This window comes from Panthera pardus, unplaced genomic scaffold (genome assembly GCF_024362965.1).
Source record: "Panthera pardus isolate Hobbes unplaced genomic scaffold, ASM2436296v1 HiC_scaffold_1, whole genome shotgun sequence".
In the NCBI taxonomy this organism is placed as follows: Eukaryota; Metazoa; Chordata; class Mammalia; order Carnivora; family Felidae; genus Panthera; species Panthera pardus.
Window position 1 is genome coordinate 25677064 of NW_026526654.1, and position 17744 is coordinate 25694807.

Consider the following 17744-nt stretch of genomic DNA (forward strand, 5'->3'; position numbering starts at 1 on the left):
GCAATAGGGCAAGTTCTCTGGATCCCAGCTCTACTATCTACCCAACTGTCTGGAACGAATCATTGAAATGACTTCCATAATTGACGCAGTTTTATTGACATAATTTACAGTCTTTACTCATAGAAGTCACTTTGATTAAAGCAGAATGACAGCCATCAGGATGGACCAGTGAAGACAGGAGAGTCATTTCCACATTTGCCTTCATGATAAATAGTTGAAGCTTGGTCTAGGCAGACAACATTAACACCTCTTTAATGGAGCCCTCTGTCTGTGTGCTTCACAGTGTCTGACAAGCTGGCTTCCGTGTTTCCACTCATAAATGGGTATATATAAGGGTATGAGAGTGGTGTTTTAATAAAGGGACAATGCAAAGAAATAGTCTAGACTCTTTCTTTCCAGGCTACTACATTATCAAAATTTGTTTTTATCTTCAGTTTAGAGCTTTGCCTTCCAAGCTTACCTGGTATAGTTTAGCACAATATGGAGCATGGAAAGTGAACAGTTAACAAATCTACAAACAGCAGTAAGTCTGATAAACTACTGGGGGTAGCTCAGGGATTTGATCATATCTGCACAGATGAAGAGAATCAGAGATGAACAATGGCAAAGTCTTCACCATTTGAATCTCTTTCATTAAAATGGTTTTAAATCCACCCCTCCAACCGCACATATCGCCCAGAGCTTAAGAAACAGTATGTTATCCAATAACTTTAGAAATCCCTGTATAACCCGCCTTTATAATATCTCTAAGCCTAACCCCTAAAGGAAATGACCATCTAATGTTTGTGTTTTCAATTTTTAAAAATTTTCTCCAGACTTCTATCACATATATTTTTATTCTGAAATAAAATAAAATGTATTGCTTTGTTTTATGTTATTTGAACTTTATATAAATTGTATGTATTCTTTGATAATGTTTTTCTCTCAAAATGAGGTTTCCGTGATTCATCCATGAGTGTGGCTATCGTTCAGTTATTTTCCATGCTCCATTGGATTTCATGGTGTGACAAGATCACCATGTATGCCGATGGGACATTTGTGATTTTTCTAATTTTCATGTTATTGTAACCAATGCTGTGAACATTCTTCTTCATATCTGCCTGCACACACATGCACATATCTGCCTGTTCCACTCCTGGGGTAGAACTGCAGTGTTGGGATACACACTTTTTCAGTGATACAGGTATTTTCAAATTGTTATCCAAAGTGAACACATCCATTTATACTTCCACCAATAAAGTATGAAAGTTACCAAATCTCAGTATTTTGTCAACACTCAGCACTCTCAAAATTAGTCATTCACATAGTAAATGAACCCTGGCTAACTGACCACAGATATTCACTCGAGGATCATTTAACACTTCTTAGAACCAGATCTCCAGTTATGGTTACTTAAAATTAACTTGCTTCATTCAGTGCCTAGAAGAAGACAAGGCTTTTGTCTCTAAGATGGCAAAGATAAGTTTAAACCCTTATTGTGTTGATGCCTCCAAATTATTCCTCCATTTTTCTGGTACAAAAATTCCCTATAATATCATGTCAAAACATTTGTGTCAAATGGCTGTGTTTTGCCAAAGGGATATATTTTACAGTCAAAACAATTAATTAGAGGCTATTAATGATATCTTCCAAGATTTGAGAAGCCACTGAAAGAGAAGAAACAGAAGGAAAAAAATGTATTCTACAAACCAGGATGCAGGAGATAACCTAGTTTGTTGATCTCCATTTGGGAATATTGCATTGAATTCCTTACCTCTTCTGCAATCATTTCGCCAACTCAAACCCCTCAAGTAACGGGCCACAGGGACGCCCCAGATTTATGAAGGGCTTTTACCTCCAACACCATTCTTGCTTTTTCTCTTAAAATATTGAGTCCTTGTCATTTTTATTCTTATTACAAAAAATAGTTTGGGTGCTGAAAAATACCAACATACCAACAGTCCTAGTAGATGTATTTCTGGTTTTGTCAGTTACATACCATCTGGTAATCATTAGGTGAGAAAGTTCATTTGTAATACACTTAAATCCCTGAGTCATAAATTATTGTAGAAAAAAAAAAAAGGTTCGGCTTCTTTTAAGCCACACCCCTCTCTCTTTCTCCTTCTCTCTGTTTATCTTTCTACAAGGTGGCACCCAGATGTCAGCATGGGACTTATGATTTGAATAGATTAGGGCTAATGAAACTCAGGCCAGACAAGCCAATATCTGCATAGAACAGTCAGCATTCCATGGTTACATGACCACAAACTACATCACAAATCCACAGCAGCTGCTCAGCAAATGAATGCTGATCATGGAAAGATCAGGAGAAACAAGATCACAGTGTTACAGAGTATATCCCTCATCATGTCCAGAAAAAAATTAAAAGCCATATTCTACTGGTGGTTGCTCCATGATGTCAACCTCCACGTCATGAAGAGTAGTAAATTCGATTTTGATCTACAAAGACCTCACACTGAGATAGTCAGGGAATGGTAAAAGGGAGGTGCCATCTAGGGGCAGTTGTTAATGCCATCTTCTGAGAACTCAGAGAGAATCAGCAGCAGTCTCCCCTGATACTTTCTAGATACTTTGCTAGAAAATATTCTCTTATTGCACCAGAACATCCCCAGGCCAAAATATGTGCATCTAAACGTTACTCACACTCAGACAGAATCAAAGTAAAGAGTCCAGAATGTTGCACAGATCAATCCACGCTTTGAATTTCTTATCTTGTGTTTCTTAAAAGCCGGCTGTGTGTTTCATTCTCCAGCAAAAGCAAAGACTTCAATTTGAAGTCTCTGTGACTAAAGTTATCTTTTTTTAAAAAAAAACAAACTTTCTGCTTAAGAATATATGGGATACATAATTAGTTTTTGTACTTCTATATATTTTACAGACTTTCTCGGGTGATCATATTTCCTTTTGCTATTCCACCTGGCTAGTTCCTTATCGACCCACTTTTGGGGCTCTAGTTCCTTTGGTATCCAGAATATTACTGATTTTCAATTTAAAAAAACATCATTTTTAACATCAGAGTTATATGGCCTTTATATTATATTAAGCCTCATGTGATTATCCTTTTTAGAGGCCTCTTGAAAATACTCTTTCCATATGCTCAAATAAACTCAGTAGGAATAGGTAATTTAAAAATGGATGGCTATGAAATTTATAAATAGTGTCACAGAGACACATTTTTTTAAGGGTATACACAGTCTTTATACCAAGATGTAAATATTGAGGACATGAAGGTGGAGAAAAGAGAAATATGGAAGGTTAGCACCAATAGTTATGAGAAATATGTGGGTCTTTGCCACAGCCCTGCAATAAGAAAGTAGTGTTTGGCATTAATCTTTGTACAAATATGACCTTTTTGGGTGACATAATACCAGATTCCTGTTATGTGCTGTTTTTACTTTATGTCTTAGAGTAATCATCTTTCAGTTTATTTGTTGGGCTGACCTCATAAATGGGCAAGCCCGTCTCCTAAGAACAGTTGAATGTCACGGAAGAATTTAAACAAAGGCAAACATCCTACACACAGGAAACAGTCAATGTTTAAAGAAAGCAGTGGAGAAAGACCCCTTGCATTAAAGGTTTAGAGACATCCTCAAGGAAAGGCGCGATGTGTATTAGTGATTTATCTTGCTCATAAGCCGGATGCAATACGAGGCGTTGAATTTCAAAGCTAATGGATAACAAAAGGAATTCCCTGCCAGGATCTATACTTTGTATTCATTATTCCTCCCTAATCCAGTTCTACAGGTGTTAGCAAAGGGTTCTTTCTCCACTACTGAGGAATTTGGCCACTTTTGCAAGTGATACAGAAGAAGAAATGCCAGAAGCTGGTGTGTGAACAGCAGCTTGTCTCTACTTGAAAACCTCATGAAGACTATCACCTTGTGACTTCCTAGAGGATTATAACCTCCGGATGGACTGTTTCATGATTATTTATCATTCTTAAAACTCTGTTCAGAAGTGCCAAGTGGTCATAGTTACAAGACGCCTGTTTCCGCACCATTCATGCTATATCGCTGATAAATATTGACACTATGTTTCAAACATGGAATGGATTGAAATCTTGTCTTCTCTCATACAAAGCAAGAAAAAAAAGTAAAACAGAATTAAACCTTGACGTTTATCCGATTACTCTAAGAGCAAGGACCACTGTAACAGAGAAACTTCACCTTGAATTTTTGTTGTTGTTGTTGTTGTTTAAACAGTTGTTTTAAAAACAGCAGAAGAGAAAGACCAATTAGAAAGCAGATTTTCAATTACCTTGGAAACTCGGTTTGCCACTTCTCTGCCCACAGTTAGCCCCTGGACAAACGTCCGGGCAGCAATGAAGGCGCGGGTGACCTGAATTTTCAATTTCCGGGGTACATCTCCAAAAGGCTTCAGCTGGTCTGTGTATTTGCTCACACATTCCAGGTAGTCCTCGCTGAAGTGATACTGTGGGTTTATCAGCTGAAACATCCGTTCCAGGAGCCGAGCCCAGAAGTCATTGAGCATCTCCTCCAGATTTACATTGCCCCCGGTGTAGTATCTTTTCAGCTCTGTGAAAAGGTCCTGGAACACTTCCGAATTCTGCATGTAAAGCATTCCGTAGGTCCGTACAAACATATCATTTAGTGACTTTTCTGCATTCTCCAGGAGCTCTCGGAAAAATTCTGCAAATAAACCAAGAAAACACTCATAATTAGTAAGACCTAGAATGCCCACAGCATCTACTTAACTTAGACACAACTTTCATACAAAACGTAACCTGTGATTAAGGCATCAATGAATTGATGATAATACTTTAAATAAGATTTGCCCTGCATCTACGATCTACGAGTCAAAGAAAACAGAAGACCACATGATTTCTATTTGAAAGCACATCCATTAACATTAGGAGTGTATCATTTATTACTCCTCCAAAGTAGCTAGATTCTTTTTTCATGTATTGTTAAATTTTAGAAAATTGTAATTCAATTTAAACTCAAATCAAAGTACGTTGCAAAGTATTGTCATTAACATAATAACAAATGCATACGGCTAAAAACTTTTGCGCCAGTCTACTTACAAATCTGTCCTAACACTAAATTCAATTAAATTGCTGCTATTTGGAATAGTTCATAAATGGGATATTTACATTAATGTAATATTTTGGACTCTTTGTAGTTGCTATATATAGCAATCAATTATCAGTGTTCAGAGATTCATAATGCAAATAAATTCACTTAATACCAAAGCTATAATGAGCATAATTTAGTTTGCCATAATGAATCAGAAAGTTATGAAGTACTTTGCATTACCATTATAAATATAAACTATCATTTTATAGAACTTGAATAAAATATGGGCTGTTGGGATTTCTGCCTAAAAAGTTCTCAATGAAAAAGAGTACACCAAGAGATGAACTCTGCTATCCTGCAGTACACTCAGTTATAGGATGCAAGAAATAAGAAATTAACGTCACTGGGTGCTGTTAGCCTCTTCAGGCCTCATGTTAGGCTCCCTCAAGACACGCTTCAGGCGGGGCGCCTGGGTGGCTCCGTCGGTTAAGCGGCCGACTTCAGCTCAGGTCATGATGTCACGGTCCGTGAGTTCGAGCCCTGTGTCGGGCTCTGTGCTGACAGCTCAGAGCCTGGAGCCTGTTTCAGATTCTGTGTCTCCCTCTCTCTGACCCTCCCCCGTTCATGCTCTGTCTCTCTCTGTCTCAAAAATAAATAAACGTTAAAAAAAAAAAATTAAAAAAAAAAAAGACACGCTTCAGGCATGCGGGGCACCTATCCATTTGCACCAAGTGAGCCTGGGTAAAGTCAACTCAAGTGTTATCCCATTTGCAGAATGTGATTTGGGGTGGCAAAAAAGACTATGAAGAGATAATGCCTCTGAGTTTATAAATCCAAGTGCCCAACATCAGAGGGATTCTGTTTTACCTCCCACAGTTCTCTTTATTCTCTGATACTATGCACCCTTCTCAGGTAATAGAAGGGCAAATCAAGTCCAGGATGCCTCAAGGAATCAAAGTAGGAATGCAAACAAAAACAAATAACTTCTTTTTTTCTGGAACCCTGGGCGATTTTCTCCTGGGACACTGAAGGAAAAAAGCCACGAATCTCTCCACAGTTTCCTTGGAAGCTGTACCTTATTTCTGCTTTCTCAGAAGACCTTGATTTACTTCAGTTCTGAATAATGTTAACATTGAACTACTGCTGTGATCTTTAAATAGTGTCTGCAATAATGATATTTTATATTTGATTTCAAATGAAACCAAAGCATCAAACCTTAAAGAGGACTCTAGTCACATGTTTACCTTCTTACTATGAAAGAATATACTTTCTTAAATATAGAAATTCTGTGGCTACAGGGGCAGCAATAATTGAAGGATTTCCTAAGTCATGGTTTATAAATCCTGTGTGATCTTATACAAGCCACCAAATATTTCTTATCTTAATCAAAATATTTATGCATGCTACATCTATGTTATTTAGGATTTTATGAAATCAAGAACAGTTCAGAAGTTTTCAGAAATACTAGTTACCTAGCTTGTCCTAAAATGGAAACTGTATTAATTTATCAATACTAATACTAAATTATAAAAATATCATATTAAAATCTTTCATTCTCAAAACCAAGAATGGAAAGAGGTTGGCCTTGGTGATATAGCAGCAGGGAGGAAGGTGTTATAGATTGTGAACAAAACTAAGAAAGAATGGAAAAATCACTGAATTGAAAAATACGAATATAATGAGACTAGAAAGTGGATTCTAATCATGAGCTCAGGACAGCCTATTCATTTATCTTCTTTTTGAGGTCAATTATTTTGTTGGACTCAGGAATTAAAGCTTAATTTATTGAATACAGAGTACTGCCTTCAGCAATGAATAGTTAGTAATCAATAGTGTGGTCTGGATTTTCAAAGAGGTTTAAAAAAAAGGAAAAAAAAAATCTTCTGATTCTCATCGCTCTGCAAAGACTTGAGGTATAAATGCTTCTCTATGAAGATGAAATTTTTATTGTTTGCTTTTACTGAAAATGACATTACTTAGGCTCTTCCCCTCCTGATACGGGGAATAGAAAGATGCTGGATTTCTGCCTGCTTTGAGGCTAAATAGTTAAAAACAGACCGCTCCCTTTCTGTGTCATGTGGTTTGCTTCCATATGCCTAAACTAGTATTTATAATTGAATAATGAAACCAAGTCCTCATATTTCAATAAATAGGGCTCAACAAACATTTCATTAGGTTCCAAGCTTAAATTCTGTCTAAGAGTATGTCATTGTCTCAAAAGTTTGCTGTTAGCTTCACTGGTCCTCAAAAGTCAAGCTATTATTCCTTGTTCAAAATCATTACATGGTTTAGTGATCTCATAGTCAAAGTTAATATTTGGTATTGAAAGATGCTAATGTATCAGGCAATTATGACAAATGTTGCTACCTTAAGGTACATTGATCTTAGATCTTATGAAAGATGGGCATCTGAGGTACTGAGGCAAAACTAATGTCCTCCCAAAATAAGTATACTCATTTCATTTTTAGCCTGCCCGTGGACTTAGACTTCCACCTTTTGAAGGTTGACTCTTTGAACAAAGTATTTTATGCTTGGATGAAAACTGTTTCTCAGCAAACCAAACAGGATGGAGTTTTGGAAGACAGTTATCAGCCCCACTTTGCTGATGGAGTATTATGCCCAAACAGCGCAGAGAACGGAATTGAAGAACAATGTAAGGCAAAGCAATGTCCATCCAACCTTTGTTTCATCGGCGAGGGCAAACCTCAGGTTGGGTAAGGCCTTCCGTCAACAAAAATTTTCATCTCAAGAAACAGTTTGGCAGAAAAATAAATGTTTTTCATTTTTTTCTCTTCCCCATTCACAAAATACACATCAAAAGTTGTTGCTTAGGGCTCAGTTATGCTTCATAGATGCACGAAAGCACTTTTTCCAACCAGCATTAGCCTCTGGAAGGATCTTATTCATCTAGAAGGGAGATCTGGGTACAGACATCTGTTTGCTGCAGGGCAGATTACTTCAAGGGGGCGGGGGGGGTGGGGGGGAACAATATTGTAGATAAAAACCACCACTGTTCCAAAGGCAAAAAGAAAGTCTGCACGCTGCCTGATCACTTGGAGAGGCCTCTGAAGGGGCAAAAATCAACTCTGAAGAGCCAAAGTTGCCCTAAGGATATCTGAGAAAGGCTTCAAATGAAGACTCCAAATGAATGGATCAAAACGTAAGGTGCACACAGGGCTGAAGGGAGGGACCACCAAGAAGAAAAGGCAGACAAGAGGCTCTCTAGGAATCTGCAGGCCAATGACACTGCAAAAGCTTTGCCCAATCAAGCTGGAAATATCTCATTAATGCTTCTATAAGCGAAATGGACATGGGGACTGGATTAGTTGCTGTATAGCATTTACCTAGAAATTGCAGCATTTTCCTGCTCTCATGCTTTCCCACATACTTCTCATTGAAAGTTTGTTTAAAATGAGTGCTTCAAAGGGCGCCTGGGTGGCCCAGTCAGTTAAGTGTCTGACTTTGGCTCAGGTCATGATCTCACGGTCTGTGGGTTCGAGCCCCATATCAGGCTCTGTGCTGACAGCTCGGAGCCTGGAGCCTGCTTCGGATTCTCTCTCTCTCTCTCTCTCTCTCTCTCCCCCTTTCTCTCTCAAAAATAAATAAACGTTAAAAAATTTAAAAGAAATAAAAAATAAAATGAGTGCTTCAAGATGGTGATATAAGTTCCTGTGATCACATAACCCAGTGAATGTGAAAGGCTTTGGTCCTGGTCAGTGGAGACCATATCTGTACATGGTCACAGATAGCACCTGTCCTGGCAGGGGAAGCAGGTATCCTAAATTTGCTTCTTTAAACCCACATATTCATGTTAAGTGTATTTGTCTCCTAATCTCTTTCTTTCTACCCTTCCCTCCACAAAAGCATGTTAAATGAGTTCAGTCAGCCCAGAGTCCAAGGTCTGGTTAAGGAAAGACCCAGAGGAGCTGTCATGGAGGGTAAAATGGTTTGGAAAGTGCATGTACAGTAAGGGTTATGATTCACAGACACAATAGTGTTACCACCCTGCACCCCATCCCCCATGCTTTTTTCAAGGATAAGTCAATATGGCTGTCCTTCCTCATTCTGCATAATCTGTCAGCGTTCAGGTACAGTTTGTGAGATGATTTCTCCTTTCAGAAGTCTCCTTGCTTACATAATAGGCGGATCTGACCACTAGGAAAACAGTGAGTTAATGAGGAGCATTCATGGAGGAAGAAGCCAGCACCCTTTACGCTCTTCTGTGTTAGACTTTGAGGGCAAGAATACATGATCCCTAAATGGCCTATCTCTTCCCATTCTCCAGGGGGTGGGACTCTGTGAGAAGAGATAAACACTGCTGTTGCTCAGGGAGTGCTTGGCACATGAAGTGTCATCCTTGGCAAGGTGTAGCTTTAAGTGGAAGGGACAGTTAGATGCTAGTCCTCTGTATCAGGGATCTCGGCCTTAGTATCGTTGACACTGTGAGCTGGGCAATCTTCGTTGTTGTGGGTCTGTCCCCTGCACTCGAGGATATCAAGTAGCATCCCTGGCCCCGTGTACTAGATGCCAAAAGCACATCCTACCCCCAGTACTGACAACCAAAAGTGTCTCCAGACATCATCAAAAGTCCCTTGGGGAGACAGAACCACTCTTAATCCACGCGCTGAGAGTTAACTTTCTACTGATAAATTTCAGAAGCCTAAAAATAAGATACCAAAACATGGAGAAAAAAGATCAGCACGTTGGGGCACCCGGGTGGCTCAGTTGGTTAAGCGACTGACTCTTGATCTTGGCTCAGGTCATGATCTCATGGTTTCGTGAGTTTGAGCCCCACATCAGGCACTGTGCTGACAGAGTGGAGCCTGCCTGGGACTTTTTCTCTCCTCTCTCTCGGCCCCTCCCCCACTCGTTCTCTCTCTCTCTCTCTCTCTCTCTCTCTCTCAACATAAACATTAAAAAAAATTTAAAAAGGGGTGCCTGGGTGGCTCAGTCGGTTGAGCATCTGACTACAGCTCAGGTCATGATCTCATGGTTTGTGAGTTTGAGCCTGCATCGAGCTCTGTGCTGACAGCTCAGAGCCTGGAGCCTGTTCCGGATTCTGTCTCCCTTTCTCTCTGCCCCTCCCCTGCTCACACTCTGTCTCTGTCTCTCTCAAAAATTAATAAACATTAAAAAAGAAAAAAGAAAAAAAAAAAGAAAAGACTAGCATATTTATAGAAAGAAAACCCCACAATTTACTTTCAAGATAAACTTGAGGAGCCGTACCTTTGGTGAAAGGGCTGAAATACACATTATATTCACGGAGAAGATTGTTGGTGGCCAATAGTACCACTTCCATGTATGGTGCGGTGCCTGTCATATGTCAGGGCCTTAATAGTTGGTGAATAGTGAGTAAGTAGATAGACAGATGAACATGAACATCCAGTGAAATGCACCTTGACTCTATCTGGTCTGGGCTCCTCTTAGTGATAACTTCACGGACCCACCTTAGAGGAAGGAAGATGCTACAGCTCATTGTAGAGCAGGACGTGATGAATACGGCCTCCTGACATCCTCCAAACTCTTGTACAGTAACGCATACATACACATTCATATTCTCTCATGCTCCAAGTTCCTGTGCATCTGTAGACAGAAGGCCTCGTGGCCCCTGTCCAACAAGACTGCCCTACCAGACCCTCACTTCCTCTCTGGACAGCTCTGTTTGTCCGGAGCTATTCTTTGCTTGGCTTCATTCCTGCCTCTCCTGCTGCCTGGCCCTGCTGGACCCTGATGTCATGGCTGTGATCTCACCAAGCCGACTGCATTCACGTTCACTGGCAATGCCCAGTGAACTTAACTGCAAAGTGAAGTGCTTACCTCGTCCAAGCAATGCCCTGAATGTTATGTTTGAATTAACCCCCAAGCCACTTTTGAATCTGTAACAGATAGCCTATTACATTGCCTTTGCTTTTTTTTCCTAAACATCAGTTGTGTTTTTCTGTAAGAAACAGAAACCCTCAGTATATATTTTTTGAAATTATGAGGTTGAAAAATTATATAAAATTATTTTCAAAATAATAATTTATTCAAAAAGAGAGAAATAATAATCTCCATTATGAGACAATGTTGCTGTAAGCAAAAATTCTTTTATGATTTATGACTTCTTTATCTCTTAATTCATACTTTCTCTTGCTGTGTATATATATGTATGTTTCTATAGACTAAATTTATTACATTTTAATAAGCATTATGAGTTACTCAGTCCATTCATTTCATGAATTAATAGCCTATATAATTTCAAAGTGATTCTAGTAATAGTAATCTATATCTTTCCTGTTTGAGGGATTATTTAACCGAATTTCTGTCACTTTAGAGCTCCCCACCCCCAACACAAACTGATTTAAAATGCAATCAATGCAGTAACACAATATCTTCATTATTCCCATTTGTCTCTGTTACAGTTTTGGAGGAAAGTCAAGATACCAAACTTAAATGAAGAGGACAAATGAATTTGAAACAACGGATGATGGTAATTTCAAGCATAGCTAGAGATAGGACCTAAACAGTTGCCTGATGTATAATGGACATCAAACACAACGCCAAGCATGGTTATGACGGGCTTTATACACTCAATGTTAGTATATCGAGTTTGCAGATGAGAAAGCGGGGGTTCAGAAATAAGCAGAAACCAGTTGCCCTAGACCACTGAACTAGCATGCAACCCAGAGCTCCCAGCCATTAAGAGAAAGGATGAATTCTAAGAGCAGGCCAGTGGAGTGGCTTTGTAGTTTATCCTAAGTCAAATTTTCACACTCTGATTTGAAAATTAATGAGAAGTATAATAAACTCTGAGGACGTAAAACCATATATAAATATGCAAAATGCACTCTAAAGTCAAATCTAAATTATTTATTACAAATAATTTTCAGGTGTGATTACTTTCTCCACTAATACTAATTAGTACTAATGTAGATAACAGACTGGAGAGCATACTTACATCCCTTGATTTGGTGTAGCTTTCTTAAAGGGGTGGCTTCCACTAGAAAAAAATCAGTCACAGATTCTGGGATTATAGCTACAGTACACAGAACAGTGGCACACAAAAGGAGGCTGAAATTATTCGACTACAGATATGCCGCATTTTATGATATTTGCTCACATATATCGTATATAGTGTTTTAAGATATATGTACATTAGCACAAGTATACATATCTGTGAACACATTCACCTATACATTTATATGTTTGACTAAAATCAAATAAAATACCAATGTCAACGAAGAGGAATATGCAACAAGGAATTTATGTTGTTCGAAATACCCTAAATATTTAATATCCATGCCTTTACAGAAAAACTTTGCCAATCCCTGGTATAAAGGGTCAAAATCATAAGTGAAATGTTTGAAGATAAATTAACTCAACAAAATGTATTATGCCTTTCATTTCTTGTAGGTAGGAAGACAACTTAATTATTAGTCTGTTATCTCTAAGTAGTAGAATAAAAATTCCTTTTCTCCATTATTTTTATCTTATATGTTAAAGTTTGCTTTGACAACTCTGTAGCCCATTCATCTCTTTATATTCCCTTGCAAGGTAACTTAAATCCAAAAGTAAACTCTTAAATCACTTTAATGATTTAGAGGATTTAGGTGACTTTAGTGATTTTAGAGTGGACACCCCTAAAATTTTCTAACATTGTGGTCTAATGAGTCCCTGGAGATTTTTATGAGGAGAAAATCCCACAGTAAACTTGGCATATAAAGTAGACAGTGTAAAATGAAAAAGGAAAAGAAAAAATATAATACCAATAAAATTATAAAGAAAATTTCATAAATTGTCATAAAAGAAAATTTTTCATAAAAGAAAATTTCTTTTTTAACTTTCTCTTTATGGTAATTAATAAAAACAAATTTAAACTATCTTTTGACATCTTACAAGGCCCTATAACAAAACATAATGCTCACTATAAATCTAAAAAAATAGGTTCAGAAAATAATGTATCAGTTATCAAAAATATTATAATACATACTGCAAAAATTGCTCACTATTTGAATCCAAAGGTTATTTTTATTGTATTCCTCCCACTGTGAATTGGAAACTCTTATAAATTAGATCTTAAATAAGTGGAAACATAAGGGTTCTAGGGAAATACCCCTAACCAATAAATCAAGAAAACCAAGGATATAACAATGTCTTTTAAAATGCATTATTCAGGTCAATTGGACATCACCACTTTATATTTCTCCAATGTATCTAATCTAATCAACTAGGCCATTCCATGAAGACAATTTTAATGAAAAGTCATCAGTTTACAATCATGAGTGTTTGTTAAAAATAATCAATACCTTGCAACAAAGTCCTCCAATTTAATACGATTAAATTAAGTCACCTGAAGAGAATAAATTCCAGGAGACTTTTCCGAATCAGGGGTGTGATTCAGATGCAAAAAGGAAAGTTCCCTGGAAAGCAGCATCTATGTAATTGGTTGATATAGGGAGATTTGAAGCAATAAGGCAGTTTATAGAAATTGTTGGCTTGAATGCACATTTCCCAAGGTTAAACTTTTTTTTTCTATACTTAGCGATCCTTTACACATTAGATTGATAAATGGTTTATTTCTTAGCAGCTTATTTCTCCAGAAGATATCTTTTAAAGTAAGAAAGACTGATTAGGCCATTTATGTTCACAAGGTGGTATAGATAAACTATTAATTCTGCGAATCATGAATTGAATTTGAAATCTGCTGACGGTTGCTGCCCAAAGCAAACAACTGTTTGGAGCCTGCAGACGGTATTTCCATCTCACCCTAAGCAATGCATATGGAATTAAAAGCCGAGATGTTTTCAGACGTCACTTGAATCACTGCACAGTTCCTTGGTTTTGGCCTACAGAAAATGCCTTTAGTCCTTACCCATGACCCATTTATCTTTCAGAGATGACATGATCCACAGCATGTTTAGCCCAGGAGGTACCAAAATTACAGATTTTAAAGTTATTGCCAAATTTTTGTTTTCCTTAAGTAAAAAAAAAAAAGCAAGATTTTTTTGGGGGGGGGTTGGGTTTTTTTTTTGGGGGGGGGTTTAGGTTTCAAAATTTGGGTTGAATATTTTTCTGTTCCCAAACCCAGTTCTTTTGTTCAGCTCCCCTTACTTCTTCACCCAGCTACTTGTTGGGCCAGGGGTGGAAAAAAAGCTGCAATACCAAACCACCACGGGTGAACTCTGGGAAGAGGGGCCAAAGCTAATATGCAGGTGAAAAGTCAACGATAAGGGCCAGGAGTTCTTGGAAGAAGAGATTGCGTAGGTGCTCAAGAAGAATCAGGAAGAACAGCCTAATGAAACTGATTTATCTTTTTTATAGAATTAGGTGGTTCTCACCCTTGGCTGCCATTAAAATCACTTAGAAGAATCCTGGTGGTCAGGTAGCATTCCATACTGATTAAACCATCATCTCTGAGAGTGGAATCCAGGTGTCAGTATATCCTCAAGCTGCCTGAGTGATCTCCGTGTACATCTCTTCTCTATTCTCCAATACTTTCATTTTAGTCCATGCACAGTGGTGGATATATGGACAGAGAAGGAAGAATGATGACGCATGGAGGAGCCATAGTACACATAGCCCAATTCTCTCCTTCCGTTTCTTTATTCCCTTCCTTTCCTTTATTTCTCTTTTCTCAAAGTAGACCACCACCGCTGTGCGGGACGAGAGCACAGCACCGGTCAAAATGTGAGGCTTGCTAGCTGTGGTATTGGGGGATAAGAGTATGTGGGTCTCTTTGCCTTTTCCCTGTACCTTTTTCTTTTCCAGCACCTAACACTACCTCCACAGGCACCTTCTGCCTTCCTTGATGACAGGAAGTGAGCTCATCCCAAGATGAGGAAGGAAGGGTAGAGCCTGGGAAGAGAAAGGAATAGGGTCCAATAACACCCGAGCTAATTACAGCTGAAGGGAAAGGAAACGTCTACCGAGTAACCAGGGTGTCATTTAAGAACATAACGCAGACAACAGAAGGAAGAAGCGGAGTGTACTCGAAAACTCTGAGCTGTGACAGCACAGTTAGATATAAAGTTTTTAATGAAAGTATTATAGCATTGGCAGGGAGCCAAGACAGTGGAACAGCATGGAAGTTTTTTGTGTGTCCCGTGTCCATGAAGTACAGCCAGATCAACACTAAACCATCCTACACACCTAGTAAACTGATTGGAAGATTAACACAACAATCTGCACAACCTGAACCACAGAATTCAGCAGGTACATGGCCTGGAGAGGTGAACTTGGGGAGAGAAAAGCCGGAGGCGGGCAGAGAGCCACTTTTGCAGGAGGAGAAAGGACTAAGACTGGGGGGAGGCGGGCGGAGAATACGGGAAAAGCACCCCTCCCCAAAAGCAGCTGGAGAGAAAGTGGAAAATTGGAGACAGCCGCAGGGACTGAACTAAAAAGGGAGAAAGGAGAGGGTTTAAATTCCATTAAGACTGTAAACAAGGGGGGGCGCAAAGTCTGCAACTCCGCAGCTCAATACCTGGTGGTGCTCCAGTGGGAAGGGTGAATCCCCAGGAGCAGAGTGGGGTCCGGGAGGTTCTCGGGCCACACAGGGAAAAGCAGTTCCACTGCTGGAAGGACATTTGGTGGAGACTGTTGAAGCCACCTGGTCCCAGCAGACCCCGGAAGGCGGCCACATTTGCTGGTGCTGGAACAAGGTCCTTAAGGGTAAAGCCTGGTGCCAGATGTGTGTTGTGATTTTCCATAATCTCTGAAACGCTGCTGCTGCACTGTCTCGTGGACTTTTTCTGGGGTGGGCTGGTGCCTGGCCGCAGTCTCGGGGTTCCAGCAGCAGCAGGGTCCAGCAGGCATTCCTGGGTGCGGCTGACATTCAGCCATTGTTTGGCCATTGCTCAGTGAGACCCTCCCACAGAGAGGTGTAACGGGTCAGAGCCACAGTCCTTCAGAAGTAAGGGGCCAGGGAAAATAGCCGCATCTGAGAGAAAACTCGGGAGAGAGGTACTGCCTGGGGGCTTGGTCACAGACAGTGAAGAAGCGGGGAGTGGATGAAGGCTGAAGACAGGACGGGTGCAAGATTGATGATCGGGGAATACAGAGTTCCTTCCAATGCTGGAGACAGGCTGGCTGGGTGACACCATTTTCACCGCTCCCGTGCATAAGCACCTACGAGCGCCGCAACAATCCACCCCAGGGGGCTAGCAGTGCCATCTAGTAGAGAATGGAGCCATTGCTCTGAGCCCCACCCAACTAGGCAACCTCGCTCTTCAAGAACACAAGTCTCACCGCCTGTTGGTTTATGGACTATAAAGTGCTCCATGGTCTGACGTCTAGGGGAAAACTAAGTGATTTCAGTCCTATTTCAATCTGTTAGTAGGTCCATCTATTCAATTTTCTTTTTTTCTCTCTCTCTTTTACACTACTTTTCTTTTTCTTGAATACAGAAAGAGAAAAAAATTCATTTTTATTTGCAATTTTTATTAAAAATATTTTTCATTATTTTTTTACTATATTTTGTACCTTTGTGAAATTTTTTTCAAATTCTATCTTACTTCCATCATTTATTTTAGTCTACTTTTTAAACAACTACTTTAGTAGTTTTTTAACTACTAAACTAAAACTACTAAAGTAGTTTTAAATAACTACTTTAGTCTATTTTTAAACAACTTCCTTTTTTTCTTTTTCTTTTCTCTCTTTTTCATTTCTTTTCTTTTTCGTGAATGCAGAAAGAGAAAAACTTCATTTTTACTTTCAATTTCTATTAAAAATATTTTTCTTTACTTTTTTTACTATATTTTTTGTTTTTATGTAATTTTTTTCAAATTCTATTTAACTTCCATCATTTTATTTTAGTCTACTACAGTGTATTCACTTTTTCAAATTTTCAAACGATTTCCTTTTTATTCTTTTTTTCCTTTTTTCTTTTATGTTTCTTTTTCTTGCATACAAAAAACTAAAAAATTCATTTTTATTTTTAATTTTTATTAAAAATATTTTTCTTTAATTTTTTCTACTGTATTCTTTACTTTTGTGTATATTTTTCAAATTCTATTTTACTCCCATCATCTCATTTCAGTCTACTTCAGTGTATTCATTTTTTCAAATTCTCAATTTCCTTTTTTCTCCCCCGCCCCGCTCCCGGCTTTTTTCTCCTCTAATATGTTAAACCACTTTCAACACCCAGACCAAAACACACCTAGGATCTAGCATCATTTATTAGATTTGTGTGTGTGTGTGTGTGTTTAATTTTTTAATTTTAATACTTTTTTAATTTTAATTTTTTTTATTTTAATTTTTCTACCTCATTAATTCCTTTTCTCCCTTCAAAATGACAAAATAATTAATGTGATTTATCACATCCATAAAAAAAAGGACAAGAACCATATGATCCTCTCAACAGATGCAGAGAAAGCATTTGACAAAATACAGCATCCTTTCTTGATAGAAACCCTCAAGAAGGTAGGGATAGAAGATCATAAAAGCCATATATGAATGGCCCCACACTAATATCATCCCCAATGGGGAAAAACTGACAGCTTTCCCCCTAAGGTCAGGAACAAGACAGGAATGTACACTCTTGCCACTGTTATTCAACATAGTATTGGACGTCTTAGCCTCTGCAATAAGACAACACAAGGAAAAGGCATCCAAATTGGCCAGGAGGAGGTCACACTTTTACTCTTCGCAGATGACATGATACTCTATATGGAAAACTCAAAAGATTCCACCAAAAAACCACTAGAATTGATTCATGAATTCAGCTAAGTTGCA

The 17744-nt window shown here is 38.6% G+C and overlaps 1 protein-coding gene across 2 annotated transcripts in view; it reads right to left on the reverse strand.

Annotated features, from left to right (window-relative positions):
* Positions 1-17744, reverse strand: part of GPC6 (glypican 6) — a 1113151-nt gene that overhangs the window by 543387 nt on the left and 552020 nt on the right. For both annotated transcript variants that reach the window (XM_019444088.2, XM_019444089.2), the window contains exon 3: positions 4258-4649. In XM_019444088.2, coding sequence (XP_019299633.1) covers positions 4258-4649 — 392 coding nt within the window. The remainder of the gene's footprint in view (positions 1-4257; positions 4650-17744) is intronic.